Source organism: Lynx rufus, unplaced genomic scaffold (assembly GCF_022079265.1).
Source record: "Lynx rufus isolate CCGP_SWC_20201006 ecotype Redwood Valley unplaced genomic scaffold, mLynRuf1.p SCAF_11, whole genome shotgun sequence".
NCBI lineage: Eukaryota > Metazoa > Chordata > Mammalia > Carnivora > Felidae > Lynx > Lynx rufus.
Window position 1 is genome coordinate 15,169,717 of NW_025814825.1, and position 19,034 is coordinate 15,188,750.

General features: G+C 38.3%; 1 protein-coding gene across 1 annotated transcript in view; it reads left to right on the top strand.

The window, feature by feature from the left end:
• FAM149B1 (family with sequence similarity 149 member B1) overlaps nt 1-19,034 on the top strand; it is an 86,903-nt gene that overhangs the window by 61,957 nt on the left and 5,912 nt on the right. Inside the window, exons 8-9 of the mRNA XM_047072949.1 lie at nt 13,904-14,028; nt 15,615-15,721. Of these exons, the coding sequence (XP_046928905.1) occupies nt 13,904-14,028; nt 15,615-15,721 (232 nt within the window). The remainder of the gene's footprint in view (nt 1-13,903; nt 14,029-15,614; nt 15,722-19,034) is intronic.

Here is a 19,034-nt window from a genome sequence, read left to right on the forward strand (position 1 = left end):
TAATAATGAAGGGATCAATCCAACAAGAGAATATAACAATTGTAAATATCTACACATCCAATATAGGAGCACCTAAATATATGAAGCAAATATTAACAAACATAAAGGTAGAAATGTACAGTATAATACAATATGAGGGGAATTTAACATCCCATATCTATTTATGTATATATCATTTAGATAGCAGATCAATAAGGAAACAGTGGCTTTGGATGATACATCACACATGATAGAGTTAACAGATATATACAGAAGATTCCATCCAAAAACAGAATACACATAAAACAAGTGTACATGGAACATTCTCAAAGATAGATCATGTTAGTCCACAAAATCAGTCTCAATAAATTTAACATTTAAATAATATCAAGTATCTTTTCCAATCACAATGGTATGAAATGAGAAATCAATTACAAGAAAAAAACAGGAAGAAATACAAACACGTGGAGGCCAAACAACATATTACTAAATAGCCCAAATGGGTCAATGAAAAAAATTGAAGAGGAAATCAAAAAATACCTGGATACGAATGAAAATGGAAACACGATGGTTCAAAATCTTTGGGACACAGCAAAAGTGCTTCCAAGAGGGAAGGTTATAGCAATACAGGGCTATCTAAAAAGCCAAGAAAAGTCTCAAACTTTCAAATTTTACAAATAAAGGAACTAGAAAAAGTAGAACAAAGCCCAGACTTAGCAGAAGGAAGAAAATAATCATGCTCAAAGTAGAAACAAATGAATTAGAGACTACAAATCATTAGAAAAGATCACTGAAACTAAGGGCTGTTTCTTTGAAAATTAAAATTGATAAACCTCTAATCCCATCGAAGCAGCACCACAAGCCTGGCAGTGTGCAAGTAGCCCAGACGGGAGCCACACTACTCCACAGTGAGTCCTTCCCCTGGGAGAGGAGAAGATAAGGTACGCACCAGTCTGATTGTGGCCCCAGCAGTGGGCTGGGAGCAGACATTGGGTCTGACTGCAGCCCCGCCCACTGTACTCTGGACAGTACAGGGGAAGTGCCCTGCAGTTTGGAGCTACCCCAGGGACTACCCAAGATGACGAAATGGAAGAATTCTCCTCAAAAGAAACTCCAGGAAGTAGCGACAGCTAACGAATTCATCAAAAATGATTTAAGCAATATAACGGAACAAGAATTTAGAATAATAGTCATAAAATTAATCACTGGGCTTGAAAAAAGTATAGAGGACAGCAGAGAATCTATTGCTACAGAGATCAAGGACTAAAAAATAGTCATGAGGAGCTAAAAAATAGTATAAATGATGTGCAAAATAAAATGGAGGCGACCACAGCTTGGATTGAGGAGGCAGAGGAGAGAATAGGTGACTTAGAAGATACAATTATGGAAAAAGAGGAAGCTGAGAAAAAGAAAGATAAAAAAAAAAAAAATCCAGGAGTATGAGGGGAGAATTAGAGAACTAAGTGATGCAATCAAACGGAACAACATCCGTATAACAGGAATTCCAGAAGAGGAAAAGAGAGAGAAAGGGGCTGAAGGTGTACCTGAACAAATCATAGCTGAGACTTCCCTGATGTGGGGAAGGAAAAAGGCATTGAAATCCAAAAGGCACAGAGAACTCCCTTCAGACATAACTTGAATCGATCTTCTGCATGACATATCATAGTGAAATTGGCAAAGCACAAGGAAAAGAAAAATTCTGAAAGCAGCTAGGGATAAACAGGCTCTAGGGGCGCCTGGGTGGCTCAGTCGGTTAAGCGTCCGACTTCGGCTCAGGTCACGATCTCACGGTCCATGAGTTTGAGCCCTGGGTCGGACTCTGTGCTGACAGCTCAGAGCCTGGAGCCTGTTTCGGATTCTGTGTCTCCCTCTCTCTCTGACCCTCCCCCGTTCATGCTCTGTCTCTCTCTGTCTCAAAAATAAAATAAACGTTAAAAAAAATTAAAAAAAAACAAAAACAACAGGCTCTAACCTACAAAGGGAGACCCATAAGACTAGTGCCAGACCTATCTACTGAAATTTGGCAGGCCAGAAAGGAATGGCAGGAAATCTTCAATGTGATGAACAGAAAAAAATATGCAGCCGAGAATCCTCTATCCAGCAAATCTGTCATTTAGAATAGAAGGAGAGATAAAGGTCTTCCCAAACAAACAAAAACTGAAGGAATTCATCACCACGAAACCAGCCCTACAAGAGATCCTAAGGGGGATTCTGTGAGTGAAATGTTACAAGGACCACAAAATACCAGAGACATCACTACAAGCATGAAATCTACAGACATCACAATGACTCTAAACCCATATCTTTCAATAATAACACTGAATGTAAGTGGACTAAATGCCCCAACCAAAAGACATACAGTATCAGAATGGATTAAAAAAACAAGACCCATCTATTTGCTGTCTATAAGAGACTCATTTTAGACCTGAGGACACCTTCAGATTGAAAGTGAGGGGGTGGAGAACTATCTATCATGCTACTGGAAGTCAAAAGAAAGCTGGAGTAGCCATACTTATATCAGGCAAACTAGACTTTAAATTAAAGGCTGTAACAAGAGATGAAGAAGGGCATTATATAATAATTACAGGGACTATCCATCAGGAAGAGCTAACAATTATAAATGTCTATGCGCCAAATACAGGAGCCCCCAAATATATAAAACAATTAATCACAAACATAAGCAACCTTATTGATAAGAATGTGGTAATTTCAGGGGACTTTAATACTCCACTTACAACAATGGATAGATCATCTAGACACAGGATCATTAAAGAAACAAAGGCCCTGACTGATACACTGGATCAGATGGACTTGACAGATATATTTAGAACTCTGCATCCCAAAGCAACAGAATATACTTTCTTCTCGAGTGCACATGGAACATTCTCCAAGATAGATCACATACTGGGTCACAAAACAGCGTTTCATAACTATAAAAGAATTGAGATCATACCATGCACACTTTCAGACCACAATGCTATGAAACCTGAAATCAACCACAGGAAAAAGTCTGGAAAACATCCAAAAGCATGAGGGTTAAAGAACACCCTGCTAAAGAATGAATGGGTCAACCAGGCAATTAGAGAAGAAATTTAAAAATATATGGAAACAGGGGCGCCTGGGTGGCGCAGTCGGTTAAGCGTCCGACTTCAGCCAGGTCACGATCTCGCGGTCCGTGAGTTCGAGCCCCGCGTCGGGCTCTGGGCTGATGGCTCGGAGCCTGGAGCCTGTTTCCGATTCTGTGTCTCCCTCTCTCTCTGCCCCTCCCCTGTTCATGCTCTGTCTCTCTCTGTCCCAAAAATAAATAAAAACGTTGAAAAAAAAAATTAAAAAAAAAATATATATGGAAACAAATGAAAATGAAAACACAACAATCCAAATGCTTTGGGATGCAGCGAAGGCAGTCCTGAGAGGAAAATACATTGCAATCCAGGCCTATCTCAAGAAACAAGAAAAATCCCAAATACAAAATCTAACAGCACACTGAAAGGAAATAGAAGCAGAACAGTAAAGACACCCCAAACCCAGAAGAAGAGCAATAATAAAGATCAGAGCAGAAATAAACAATATAGAATCTAAAAAAACTGTAGAGCAGATCAATGAAACCAAGAGTTGGTTTTTTGAAAAAATAAACAAAATTGATAAACCTCTAGCCAGGCTTCTCAAAAAGAAAAGGGAGATGACCCAAATAGATAAAATCATGAGTAAAAATGGATTTATTACAACCAATCCCTCAGAAATACAAGCAATTATCAGGGAATACTATAAAAAAATTATATGCCAAAAAACTGGACAACCTGGAAGAAATGGATAAATTCCTAAGCACCCACACATTTTTAAAACCCAAACAGGAAGAAATAGAAAACTTGAACAGACCCATAACCAGCAAAGAAATTGAATCAGTTATCAAAAATCTCCCAACAAATAAGAGTCCAGGACCAGATGGCTTCCCTGGGGAATTCTACCAGACATTTAAAGCAGAGGTAACACCTATCCTTCTCAAGCTGTTCCAAAAAATAGAAAGGGAAGGAAAACTTCCAGACTCATTCTATGAAGCCAGTATTACTTTGATTCCTAAACCAGACAGAGACCCAGTAAAAAAAGAGAACTACAGGCCAATATCCCTGATGAATATGAATGCAAAAATTCTCAATAAGATACTAGCAAATCGAATTCAACAGCATATAAACAGAATTATTCACCATGATCAAGTGGGATTCATTCCTGGGCTGCAGTGCTGGTTCAACATTTGCAAATCAAACAATGTGATACATCACATTAATAAAAGAAAAGAAAATAACCATATGATCCTGTCAATCGATGCAGAAAGAGCATTTGACAAAATTCAGCATCCTTTCTTAATAAAAACGCTCAAGAAAGTCTGGATAGAAGGAACATACTTAAACATCATAAAAGCCATCTATGAAAAGCCCACAGCTAATATCATCCTCAATGGGGAAAAACAGAGCTTTCCCCCTGAGATCAGGAACACGACAGGGATGTCCACTCTCACTGCTGTTGTTTACCATAGTGTTGGAAGTTCTAGCATCAGCAATCAAACAACAAAAGGAAATCAAAGGCATAGATTGGCAAAGATGAAGTCAAGTTTTCACTTTTTGCAGATGACATGATACTATACATGGAAAATCCGATAGACTCCACCAAAAGTCTGCTAGAACGGATACATGATTCAGCAAAGTTGCAGGATACAAAATCAATGTACAGAAATCAGTTGCATTCTTATACACTAATAATGAAGCAACAGAAAGACAAATAAAGAAACTGATACCATTCACAATTGCACCAAGAAGCATAAAATACCTAAGAACAAACCTAACCGAAGATATAAAAGACCTGTATGCTGAAAACTATAGAACGCTTATGAAGGAAATTGAAGAAGATATAAAGAAATGGAAAACATTCTGTGCTCATGGATTGGAAGAATAAATATTGTTACAATGTCAATACTACCCAAAGCTATCTACACATTCAATGCAATCCCAATCAAAATTGCACCAGCATTCTTCTTGAAGCTAGAACAAGCAATCCTAAAACTTGTATGGAACCATAAAATACCCCGAATAACCAACGTAATATTGGAGAAGAAGACCAAAGCGGGAGGCATCACAATCCCAGACTTTAGCCTCTAGTACAAAGCTGTAATCTTGAAGACAGCATGGTATTGGCACAAAAACAGACACATAGACCAATGGAATAGACTAGAGACTCCACAAAAGTATGGCCAACTAATCTTTGACAAAGCAGAAAAGAATATCCAATGGAAAAAAGTCTCTGGAGAACTGGACAGCAACATGCAGAAGAATGAAACTGGACCACTTTCTTACACCATTCACAAAAATAAACTCAAAATGGATATAGGACCTGAATGTGAGACAGGAAACCATCAAAACCCTAGAGGAGAAAGCAGGAAAAGACCTCTCTGACCTCAGCCACAGCAATTTCTTACTTGACACATTTCCAAAGGCAAGGGAATTAAAAGCAAAAATGAACTATTGGGACCTCATGAAGATAAAACCTTCTGCACAGCAAAGGAAACAACCAACAAAACTAAAAGGCAACCAACGGAATGGGAAAAGATATTTGCAAATGACATATCGGACAAAGGGTTAGTATCCAAAACCTATAAAGAACTCACCAAACTCCACACCCAAAAAACAAATAATCCAGTGAAGAAATGGGCAGAAAACATGAATAGACACTTCTCTAAAGAAGACATCCAGATGGCCAACAGGCACATGAGAAGATGCTCAACGTTGCTCCTCATCAGGGAAATACAAATCAAAACCACACTCAGATATCACCTCACGCCAGTCAGAGTGGCCAAAATGAACAAATCAGGAGACTATAGACGCTGGAGAGGATGTGGAGAAGCGGGAACCCTCTTGCACTGTTGGTCGGAATGCAAACTGGTGTAACTGCTCTGGAAAACAGTGTGGAGGTTCCTCAAAAAATTAAAAATAGATCGATCCTATGACCCAGCAATAGCACTGCTAGGAATTTACCCAAGGGATACAGGAGTGCTGATGCATAGGAGCACTTGTACCCCAACGTTTATAGCAGCACTTTCAGCAATAGCCAAATTATGGAAAGGGCCTCAATGTCCATCAACTGATGAATGGATAAAGAAATTGTGGTTTATATACACAATGGAGTACTACGTGGCAATGAGAAAGAATGAAATATGGCCTTTTGTAGCAATGTGGATGGAACTGGAGAGTGTGATGCTAAGTGAAATAAGTCATACAGAGAAAGACAGATACCATATGTTTTCACTCTCCTGTGGATCCTGAGAAACTTAACAGAAGACCATGGAAGAGGGGAAGGAAAAAAAAAGTTAGAGAGGGAGGGATCCAAAACATAAGAGACTCTTAAAAACTGAGAACAATCTGAGGGTGGATGGGGGTGGGAGGGATAGAAGGGTGGGTGACAGGTATTGAGGAGGGCACCTGTTGGGATGAGCACTGGGTGTTGTATGGAAACCAATTTGACAATACATTTCATATTAAAAAATACATGAAAAGAGGGGCACCTGGGTGGCTCAGTTGGCTGAGTGTCCAACTTTTAATTTCAGCTCAGGTCATGATCTCACTGTTTGTGAGACCAAGTCCCACGTGGGGCTGTGCACTGACAACACAGATCCTTGGGATTCTCTTACCCTCTTTTTCTGCCACTCCCCAGCTCATGTGCTCTCTTAAAATAAATAAACATTTGAAAATACAGTAAAAGAACCATTCACCAAAATCAAGTGGGATTTATTCCAATGATGCAAGGATGGTTCAACATCCACAAATCGACATGGTACAACACATTGACAAGATAGAGGATAAAAATCATATGATCATCTCAATAGATGTAGAAAAAGCATTTGACAAAATAGAACATCCATTCATGATAAAAACTCTCAACAAAGTGGGTACAGAAGAAACATACCTCAAAAAAATAAACACCATATATGTCAAACCCATAGCTAACATCATATTCAATGATAAAAATATGAAAGCTTTCCCTCTAAGATCAGAAACAAGACAAAGATGTCCATTCTCACCACTTTTATTCAACATAGTACTGGAAGTCCTACCCACAGCATCAGACAAGGGGGGGAAAGGCATCCAAATTGGAATGGGAAAACTGTCACTATTTGCAGATGACATATTACAAATAATAAAAAAGTAACAACCCTAAAGACTCCAGCAAAAAACTGTTAGAATAAATGAATTCAGTAAATTTACAAGATACAAAATCAACACACAGAAACCTGTTACATTTTTATACACTAATAACCAAACAGCAGAATGAAAAACAAAACAAACAAAAACAAAATAGCAGAATGAGAAGTTAAGAAAAAAATTCCATTTAAATAAAAAAAATACATAGGAATAAATTTAATGAGGGAGGTGAAGGACTTGTATTTTGAAAACTATAAGACAATAATGAAAGAAATTGAAGACTATACATTTAAATGGAAAGATATAATATGATCCTGGACTGCAAGAATTAATTTTGTTAAAATATCCATACTACACAAATTAATCTTCAGATTCAATGTAATCCCTGTCAAAATACCAATAGCATTATTCACAGAAGTAGAATGAAAAATCCTAAATTTGGATGGAACCACAGAAAGCCCTGAATAGCCCAAACAATCTTGAAAAAGAACAAAGTGGGAGGTATCACAATATCAGAATTCTATTTATACTATAAAGCCACAGTAATCAAAACAGTATGGTACTATCACAAAAACAGACACATAGATCAATGGGACAGAATTAAGAGCCCAGAAATAAACCCAAGTTTATATGGTCAGTTAATCTATGACAAAGGAGACAAGAATATACAACGTAGGAAAGAGAGTCTCTTCAATGAATGGTGTTGGAAAAGCTGGACAGTGATATGTGAAAGATTGAAATGAGACCACTTACAGCATACACAAAAATGAACTCCATGGATTAAAGATGTAAGCATAAGAATTGAAAACATAAAACTACTAAAAGAAAACACAGGCAGTAAACTCATGGACATCAACCTTAGCAATATTTTTGGATATGTCTCCACAGGCAAGGGAAACAAAACCAAAACTAAACAAAATGAGACTATATCAAACTAAGAAGCTTTTGCACAGCAAAGAAAGCATCAAAAACAAAACAAGACAAAAAAACCTGAAAAGGCAACCTACTGAATAGGAGAAGATATTTACAAATGATATCCAGTAACAGATTAATATCCAAAATATACAAAGAACTCATACAACACCAAACAAAAAAACTATGATTTTAAAATGGGTAGAGGACCTGAATACACATTTTTCCAAAGAAGACCTACAGATGGCCAACAGACACATGAAAAGATGCTCAATATCACTAGTCATTAGGGAAATGCAAATCAAAACCACAATGAGATATCACCTCACACCAGTCAGAATGGCTAGTATCTAAAGACACGAGCTGGGTTATCTGGCTAGATCATTCAGTACAGCATGAGACTCTTGACCTCAGGATTGAGTTGGAGCTCCACATCAGGCACATAAATTATTTTTCAAAATTAAAAAAAAAACACGAAATAACAAGTATTGGCAAGGATGTTAAAGAAAAGGAAACACATGTGCATTGTTGGTGAAAATATAAATTGGTGTAGCCACTATGGAAAACAGTATGGAGATTCCTAAAAAAAAAAATAAAAAGAGAGTACCATGTAATCCAGTAATTCTACTTCTGGGTATTTAGCAAAAGAAAATGAGTATCTAATTTGAAAAGATATATGAACTGTTATGTTTACTGCAACATTATTTACAACAGCCTAGATATGGAAGCAGCCTAAGTATACACCGATAGATGAATGGGTAAAGAAAATGTAGTATATGTACACAATGGAGTATTATTCAGCCATAAAAATGAAACCTTGGGGACACCTGTGTGGCTCAGTCGGTTAAGCGTCCAACTTCGGCTCAGGTCATGATCTCGCAGTTTGTGAATTTGAGTCTCGTGTTGGACTCTGTTCTGACAGCTCAGAGCCTGGAGCCTGTTTCAGATTCTGTGTCTCCCTCTCTCTCTGTCCCTCCCTGGCTCATGTGCTGTCTCACTGTCTCTCAAAAATAAATAACCATTGAAAAAAAAGAAAAAAATCTTGCCATTCCCAACAACATGGATGGTCCTAAAAAGTATCATGCTAAGTTAAATAAGATAGAAAAACACAAATACCATGGTTTCACTTCTAAGTGTAATCTAAAAAACAAAATAGGGGTGCCTGCGTGGCTCAGTCAGTTAAGTGTCTGACACTTGATTTCAGCTTAGGTCATAATATCACGGTTTGTGAGTTCAAGCCCTGTGTCAGGCTCTGCACTGATAGCGCAGAGCCTGCTTGGGATTATCTCTCTCCGCCTCTTTCTCTGCTCTTACCCCACTCTTGCTCTTTCTCTCTCAAAATAAATATTAAAAAAAAATAAATGGGAAAGGGAAATAAAAGGGGAAAAGTAAGGGAAATAAAAACAGACTAACAGAGAACAAACTAGTGGTTGCCAGAGGGAAGGGTGGTGGGGGGATAAATGAAATAGGTGAGGAAGATTAAGAGATACAAACTGCCAGCTATACAATAAGTCACTGGGATGAAAGTACAGTATAGGGAATATATTCAAAATATAGTAACAATTTTGGTAAGAGATGGTAACTATGCATCAGTAGCAAGAATTCTGAAATGTACATAATTGTCAAATCATTGTGTTGTACACCTGAAACTCATGTGTCAACTATACTTCAAGTAAAAAAAAAAAAATGAATCCACATATATGACCAGTGCCCAGACCAAGAATAAAATGTTACCAACACTTCACAAACCCCTCTCGTGCTTTCTCTCAGTCACTTACTAAACTTCTACATCCCGAAGAGTAACCCTATCCTATTAGGATTAATTTTGTCTGTTTTATAACTTTATAAGAATGGATTGCTATAGTATATACTATTCTGCATCTGTCTTTTTAAACTCAACATTGCTAAATTCAACTGTTTTGCTTGTAGTAATATTTTCATTGTTTTTTTTTTAAACCTTTTTTTAATCTTTATTTTTTTTAATTTTGGGGGTAATTTTTATTTTTTATTTTTCTATTTTATTTTTTGATGGAGAAATAATTTTATTTATTTTTTTTGTTTTTCCTCTTTTTTTTTAAATATGAAATTTATTGTCAAATTGGCTTCCATACAACACCCAGTGCTCATCCCAACAGGTGCCCTCCTCAATACCCATCATCCACTCTCTCCTCCCTCCTACCTGCCAGAGAGAGAGAGAGAGACAGAGCATGAGCAGGGGAGGAACATAGAGAGAGGGACACACAGAATCCGAAGCAGGCTCCAGGCTCTGACCTGTTAACACAGAGCCTGACATGGGGCTTGAACCCACGAACCATGAGATCATGACCTGAGCCAAAGTCAGATGCTCAATCAAGCTGAGCCACTCAGGTGCCCCAATATTTTCATTGTTATTTTCTACTGTTATGACTGTATCACATTTTACTGTTGATGGGCATTTGAGTAGTTTGCAGTTTACCAGCATATAGTGTTGGCAGGAATGTTTTTGTATGTGTCTTTTATGCATGTAATACATGACTAAAAGTAGCACAAATGGGTCATAAAACATGCTATTCCAACTTCAGTGGCTACTGTCAAAAAACTTTCCAAAGTGGTTGCATCTATTTATGCTCTTCAGTACTGCATGAGAGTTTCAGTTGCTCTATGTTTGCTATATTTGATACTGTCTATGTGGGTTCTTTTTTAAGCCACTCTGTTGTATGCTTGTCAAGTTCTCTTTTAAAGCTAGTATTAGAGTTTAGAACCAACACCCTTTAAAAAATAACTAGTTAAGGGGCACCTCGTGGCTCAGTTGGTTAAGCATCCGACTCTTGATATTTGGCTCAGGTCATAATCTCAGGGTGGTGAGATTGAGCCCCATGTTGGGCTCCGTGCTGGGTATGGAGCTGCTTGAGACTCTCTCTCCCTCTCTCTGCACTTCCCCCACTGTCTCTAAAAACAAAACAAAACAAAATAAAAAAACTAACTGGTTTATGAGTTTAAGGTTTTGATAATATGACATAAATTATAAAGTCCACAGTCATATCCAAACTGCAATAATAATAAATACTTTTTTTCTTAAATTTTAAGTAGGCTTCATGACCAATGTGGGGCTTGACCTCACGATCTGAGATCAAGAGTGGCATGCCGTACTGACTGAACCAGCCAGGCAACTCAATAATAAACACTGGTGATAAATAAAGCAACGCTTTCCATAAGAGACTCTTAAAAACTGAGAACAAACTGAGGGTTGATGGGGGGTGGGAGGGAGGGGAGGGTGGGTGATGGGTATTGAGGAGGGCACCTTTTGGGATGAGCACTGGGTGTTATATGGAAACCAATTTGACAATAAATTTCATATATTAAAAATATATATATATATAAAGATTTTCATCACAAAAAAAAAAAAAGAAACGCTTTCAATTTTTCAGTATCAAGCATTGAGATATCAGAGAAAACTTTCATTTCACCTTTCACAATTTACCAAGGTTGGGCTGTTGCAATTACTCAGCTCTGCCCTTGAATGCAGCCATAAACCATATGTAAATGTGTGGATGTGGCTATGTATACTTCTAGAGACTCTGTATATATGTGATTAAATTTCTTTATCTATATTAGTATGATACTAATTCTCATAGGGTTCTGTAAGGAATAAATGAGTTATATTAGAGGATATAAAATAGTTACTGGAATATGTAAGAGTATAATAAATGTTAGATATTATCATTACTTTTTAAAAATAACATCTTGGGGGCGCCTGGGTGGCGCAGTCGGTTAAGCCTCCGACTTCAGCCAGGTCACGATCTCGCGGTCTGTGAGTTCGAGCCCCGCATCGGGCTCTGGGCTGATGGCTCAGAGCCTGGAGCCTGCTTCCGATTCTGTGTCTCCCTCTCTCTCTGCGCCTCCCCCATTCATGCTCTGTCTCTCTCTGTCCCAAAAATAAATAAACGTTGAAAAAAAAAATTTAAAAAAAAATAAAAATAACATCTTGAAGTATGGAAATAACTCTTGCATTTTTGGTATCCCTACTACTAAAGCAACTTTTTCTACCCCTCCATGAGGAACAAAGCCAAACTGCATAGGACCATTTGACAACTTGTGGTATTTTAAGGTTTGTCAACTGTAACCCAAAAGTATGTAAAACCTTGAGGAAATGTAAACATTTATTTTTATAACTTGTTGTTTTCACAGTCATTTAAACTTCTTTTTAAGTTTGCTTATTTTGAGAGGAGGGAGGGGCAGGGAGAGAGAGAGAGAGAGAGAGAGAGAGAGAGAGAGAGAGAGAGAGAATCCCAAGCAGACTCCACACCGTCTGTGCAGAGCCCAACACAAGACTCGAACTCACAAACCAGGAGATCGTAACATGAGTCAAAATCAAGAGTCAGATGCTTAACGGACTGAGTTAAGGTGCCCCTACTCACTCTAGTCATTTAACTTTTAATCAGGCCATTTTAAAAATCCAAATTATGAAAGAATATTTTATTTTTTTAATATTTATTTATTCATTTTGAGAGGGGGTTAGGGGAAGGGAGAGAGAGAATGAGAATGAATCCCAAGCAGGCTCCACATGGTCAGCACAGAGCCTGCTTGGCTCTGTGAAACACAAGATCATGATCTGAGCTGAAATCAAGAGTCAGATGCTTAACCAACTGAGCCACCCAGGCACCCTCCTTTTTTTGAAAGAATATTTTAAAACCAAACCTAATAATTAAAATGAATAATTATTGTTACTATTAACCCTAATTTGCTAATGCAGAAACAAGCTTCGCTGGACATTTTTGTCAAGAAAAGATACACTTTCTCTGAATTAAACCAGAGCAGGAAACCAAATGATGATAATGGAAGTGATTTAGAAACAATGAAGACCCAGAGTGCATGTCAATTCTACTCAGAAACATGATTCCTCATCTTGAGTTGAGCTTTGGAGCTATAACTGATGATGAGAAGTGCTAAAATCCCCAAATCCAGTGTTTTGAAATTATGATCAATGATGCTATAAACAATCTTGAACATTTCTCCTAGTACACATGTGTAAGATTTCCTCTAGGGTATATACCAAGGAATACAGTTTTCTGGGTCATAGAGAATATGCATCATCAACTTACTAGATAACATCAAATTACCCAAAGTGATTGTACCAGTTCTGTATGCCCATTAACAAGTACACAAGTTCCTGTGTACAGTCTCATCAGTACTTACTAATCAATGTTTAATTTTTTGACAACACGTAAAAGGAAGTTTCATTGTGGTTTTCTTTATCCATTTTTAAAATTAAGTTATAATTTACATACAGTAAAATTATCTTTTTAGTGTGTAGTTCATATTTTTCATTTTTCCTCTGTGCTGAATTCAGAATTATTTCTTCACATTTTTCTTCTAGTTCACTAATTCTGTCTTCAGCAGTATCTAATCTATTAATTCTGTTTTTAATTTTAGCAATTCTAGTTGTCTTCTGTAGTTTTTTTCTTTTCCAATTCTGCTTGGTTATAACACTAGCCAGATTTAAGGGCTTTAGAGCCACATGTGGCTGGAGGCCATTATATTGGACAGTGCCTATGTAGAGTATTTCCATCAACTCCAAATGTTCTATTGGACAGCTTTGCTCTAGAGATGTTTTTCCTTCTGCCAGGTACAAGTAGGTATCACCAGCCTTGGAAACCACTTAACTTAATTTGAGGGTTGTTTTTTGTTTTTGTTTTGTTTTTTGAACCATGCAGGTGGTATTAAGTTGGGCTGCAAAAATGCATGAAGCTTATCTTGAGATTATGAATTCTCAGGGAAGATTATTTTTCAGTTTTGTTGTGGGTCTGAAGATATCCATGGGTAACAGATTCTATTCCTTTGTTCAGATGATGAGAGTAATGTTGCAAACACCAGACCAGTTTCAGAAAGCCCCTGTGTGCTGAGTGAACCACAACCCTTGGTTTTACCTCGAGTGCCACAGTCGAAGGTGCTGTCCATCACCTCAAATACAGTAAGCCCCACACGGGAATGTACTGGAGAACCTACAAGTGTTCTTGCCAGAAGTTTGCTCAGAGTTATTTGCCTTAATTTTATTATTTATGACTTAACTTTTTTTCAGTAATGTGTTTATCACAATAATCCAGTGACTCTGCACTTATAAGTTTAATTTCAGTTTAAAAAATTAATAGCAAATTAGGGTTAATAGCTTTTTAAAAAAGTCACCCGTAAGTTACGCAATGTAGAATCAGCTATATGGTTAGCCTAAGTCTGTTTGGGAGAAGAATAAAGGATATGACGAAAAGGGTAACATCCTATGCTTTGAATTTCTCCATTTTGACTCCTTTTTCTCTTCTCTCAGCCTACCTGATTTTTATTTTTGACATTTGAATCTGTTGACTTTTTTGCCTTTTGGGTGTTTAGTACTCATTAATAACTGAGGCATAAAAAGCAAACCAAAGTAAGGAAAAAGTAGTCCCAATTAAATCTGTGGACAGACATAAGGACAGCCATTTCTTGCAGAAGGCTGATGAACCTGGTCTCACATCGCCTCATCTAGTCCCAATTCCTACATGGTAGTTTCAGTGTTACTTGTGGCCAAAAAAAAGGGGTGGGGGTATTCTAATCCTTGAGCCATGCTCATCAACCCTGAGTTTTACTACCAGATCTAGTATTTGCTTTGTTGGTATACTGGCTGATATTGTCCTGCTGGATTTACAAATGTGTTACATAAAAATAAAATCAGCAAGGCCCATCCATATCTTATCACACTGGTGGCTTAACCAGGTAAACTAATGTTCTTGGTGGTAATAAAATACTTCTAACATGCTTAAGTAAGTGGTCTGACTATGGGTTAGGTACCCTAAGTTATGAATAGTTAACTTAAATGTTTCTGGCTGCTAGTGACCAAAGGAAAGAGAAGTGTTAGTTCAAAGATTCCTGAGAGAAAGTAGGAGGAAAATGCATGCTACAGCAGAAAAGGAGATAGCCAGAAAGGGCACTGAACTGATGATCTGACAGAGAAAATCAACAGCACTTCAAGGTGGCAATGTCAGTCCAAGGAAGATTAAACCCTGATAACACTAGAACAAATAAGATTAACTCTTTCTAATAAAAGTCTTCAGATTTTAGGTAATGACAATAGCTGACTGCTCCAGGGGTAGTGAAAGAGAAAGTATGTTTGTGCAGAGTAGAAGATTGTTTGATGGTGAAAGAGATTACATCAGAGTTTACTTTTTTTTTCTATTTTTGTTTCATATTTTGTTTTCTTTTTGGTTTTCTTTTCTAATGTAAATAATGATAGTAATGAAGTTCTCTATCCCTTATCAGAGTGGCTGTCAACAGCTTTCATCTCAGTTGATCAGGCTTCCCTTGCCTGCTGTCATTTAAAAATGAAGAGAAAAGGACTCTGACTTGTGATTTTAACAGTGGACTTGGGGACCCAGCTAGGCTACTGGAGAAAGATATTACAAAAGTTAAGGCATAGGAGAAAAATGTACAGATCTCCTAATTTGAAAATATTATCTTTCGGCAAAGTTGGGAAACCAAGCAAGTATCTTCACCAACCAATAACAAGTAACATTTTCTTTTGACATGTAGATGAATCTCTGTCAAGCAGCAAGTGGTCATCAGCCAAATGTGAATGGTCTCTTGGTCCATGGGATGCCTCTACAACCAAGAAATCTCTCCCTAATGGACAAGCTACTGTAAGAAGTATAAAACTTTAATAGACTCTAGAATTTACATAGATCACTGAGAAATAAAAGGAAAGCTAAATCAGTTGATCAATATGCATATTGAGTACCTACCAAGCAACCAGAGAAATTTGTGAAGTAAAAACATCTAAGGAAATGGTTTCCATCCTAAAGGAGCAGATAATGTAACTGGAAAGAGAAGACACACATGGGTAAAAAGAGACCCATATAAGGCATCTTTGTGACTGAATGTCAAGTGTGTGGTACCCAGAGTGAATGCATGGTGATCCCAAAGAAGGAAGGCATTTTGGTGGGTAACTGTAGGTTTGAACTTTTCCTTCAAAGAGGGGAGTTTGGATAAGCAGAAAAGAGCAACAATGCTATTGTAGGTAGGAGGAATGGTGTGGGAAAAGGTTTGGAAACAAGAAAATAAGAACTGTTTAGAAGAGAAAGCAGACCCAGTTTTGCTATAATGAGAAAAGGAAGGGGTAGGTCACAATTTTAGTGCTTCTGACCTAAGACCACTGACAATCTTTCAGAGTTAAAACAGATATATCATGGTGTAATTAGTGGGGAAAAGGCTATGAAATTAATGAAGGCTGGGACCAGACTGGGGGTTTTGAATGCCATGTTTTTGAGATCCGTTTATGTTGTTGCACATGATCTTCTCTTTTATTGCCAAGTAATATTCTACTGTAAGAATACATCACAATTCATTTTCCATTCTCCTGTTAGTGAATACCTGGGGTGTTTCCAGATCGGGGCTGTTATGCTTAAAGGCACTATAAGCATTCTTGCACAGGTCTTTTTTTTGTAGACCTATGGCCTCATTTTTCTTGGGTATGTAGACAGTGTCATAGGACAAGTATATGTTTAATTTTATAAGAAACTGCCATACAGTTTGCCAAAGCTAATTACGCCATTTGACACTTCTGCCAGCAATGTATGATTCAGTTGGGAGCACATATATTTAAATCAGGAATCTGAAAGATAGATTTCACAGCAGAACACAGATTGAAGCAGGAGGAACTGAAGGTAAAGAGTCTAATTAACATAGGGATTCAAGGGGCACCTGAGTAGCTCAGTGAGAAGAGCATGCAACTCTCTATCTTGGGATTGTGAGTTCCAGCCCCATGCTGGGGTGGAGAGATTACTTTAAAAAAGGGGGGGGGGGCGTCTGGGTGATTCAGTCGGTTAAGCGTCCAACTTTGGCTCAGGTCATGATCTCACGTCTTGTGGATTCGAGCCCCACATTGGGCTCTGTGCTGACGGCTCAGAGCCTGGAGCCTGTTTCAGATTCTGTGTCTCCCTCTCTCTCTGCCCCTCTCCTACTTGCACTCTATTGCTCTCAAAAATAATAAAAAAACATTAAAAAACTAAAAAAAAAGGGGCGCCTGGGTGGCTCAGTCGGTTAAGTGTCCGACTTCAGCTCAGGTCACAATCTCACTGTCTGTGAGTTCGAGCCCCGCGTCGGGCTCTGGGCTGATGGCTCAGAGCCTGGAGCCTGCTTCCGATTCTGTGTCTCCCTCTCTCTCTGCCCCTCCCCCATTCATGCTCGGTCTCTCTCTGTCCCAAAAATAAATAAACGTTAAAAAAAAAAAAAAGCTAAAAAAAAAAAGCTAATTATATATGTGTGTGTCTATATGTATGTGTGTGTGCATGTATGTGTATGTGTGTGTGTGTGTGTGTGTGTTCAAGCATGAGCTGCTAAAAGTCTGTACTCAAGTTGTAGCAAAAGATAAGAAAGGAATGGAATATTTTAGGAGCTACTGTAAAAGAAATCAGATTCTATAAAAATAGAAGAACCAAAGTCAACTCTGAGAAGGGAAACTTGTTTCAAGGGAAACTTGTTGTGGGATAAAGATGAATTTGGTTTGAGGTGTGTTGAGTTTATAATGCCAGGCCATCTCATTGGCAACATCGAAGAGGTCACCTTTGGAAGGTGATCTAGAAGTCACTTGGCTAGAGGTGATACTGAATCCAAAATTATAAATGAGTAGTCCAGAAGACAAAATAAAGATAAGCATAGAGCACTTAAGGCCTAAAGCTTCTGTAATGGAAAGGAGTTTGGGTGTGGAAAGGCTAATAAGTGAATGGTTACAGAGGCAGGAAGACCAGCAAGATCTCTTGTGAGTAATGCTCAAGGTTTAGTCCATTCCTTGATGAGTATTTCCCCTTCACAGTCCTCCAAACACTGAGGTATAGTTTGCACAACAAGACATCAAAGGGCCTGAAAGTTTGAGAAACTTGTTGAAAGCCAAAAGAGCATGTGGCAGAGCTTAATTCTTTCACTTTCCCTCCATTTCCTTGTCCAAATGCTCTCCTAGGTGTCTTATAGCACAAATGTCTCTTCTATGTTTTAAAAAAACAAAATAAAAACCCCCAAATCTGTAGGGCAAAGTTTAAGCTACTGAACTGTTTCAGCATATTTTACTTATCAGAGTACTTACAGAAAAGTGTTATTTCAGTTGCTTATGCAAATAGAGATCTTCTGTAGTCCTAGTGCCCTGGGCAGCAGGCGGCTCTGGACCTTTTGCCTGCTTCCAGCTTTCCAAGGAACCCAAACCCCTACCCCCGCAGGCTCCAACGAGCGTGGCATTTTTTTTTTTTTAATTTTTAAATTTATTTTGAGAGAGCAGAAGCGGGAGAGGAAGAGAGAGGGAGACACAGAATCCAAAGCAAGCTCCAGGCTCTGAGCTGTCATCACAGAGCCCGATGCGGGGCTCGAACCACGAACTGAGAGATTATGACCTGAGCCACAGTAGGACATTTAACGGCCTGAGCCACCTAGGCACCCCACGAGCTCAGCATTTTAATATTTGAGTGGGAGCCACACCGGTGCCACGTTGCTTCCAAGCAGCAATATTTGCCTTTCAACTAAGTCTTTCCTTTGGCACAAAGAATGCCTCAAATATGGTGGGGATCTCATTCCCTGAGGTAAACTTTCGGGAAGCACTCTAGTGTAGGTACTCCTCAGGTTGGCCTTCACTGTAACTGAAGAAGTCATGGTCTTGGCAGGTGAATAATGGATTTGCTTTCCCAATTCTCCATTCTATTAAACTACTTGTATGACTAAAATGATGTCCTTTTAAGAACACATTCTCAGAGTGCCTGGGTGGCTCAGTCGGTTAAGCATCCGACTCTTGGTTTTGGCTCAGGTCATGATCTCACGGTTCGTGAGTTCGAGCCCCACATCAGGCTCCGCACTGACAATGTGGAGCCAGCTTGGGATTCTCCTTCTCCTCCCCTCTGTCTACTCCTCCCCTGCTTGCTCTCTCTCAAAATAAATAAACTTAAAAAAAAAAAAAACAACAGAACACATTCT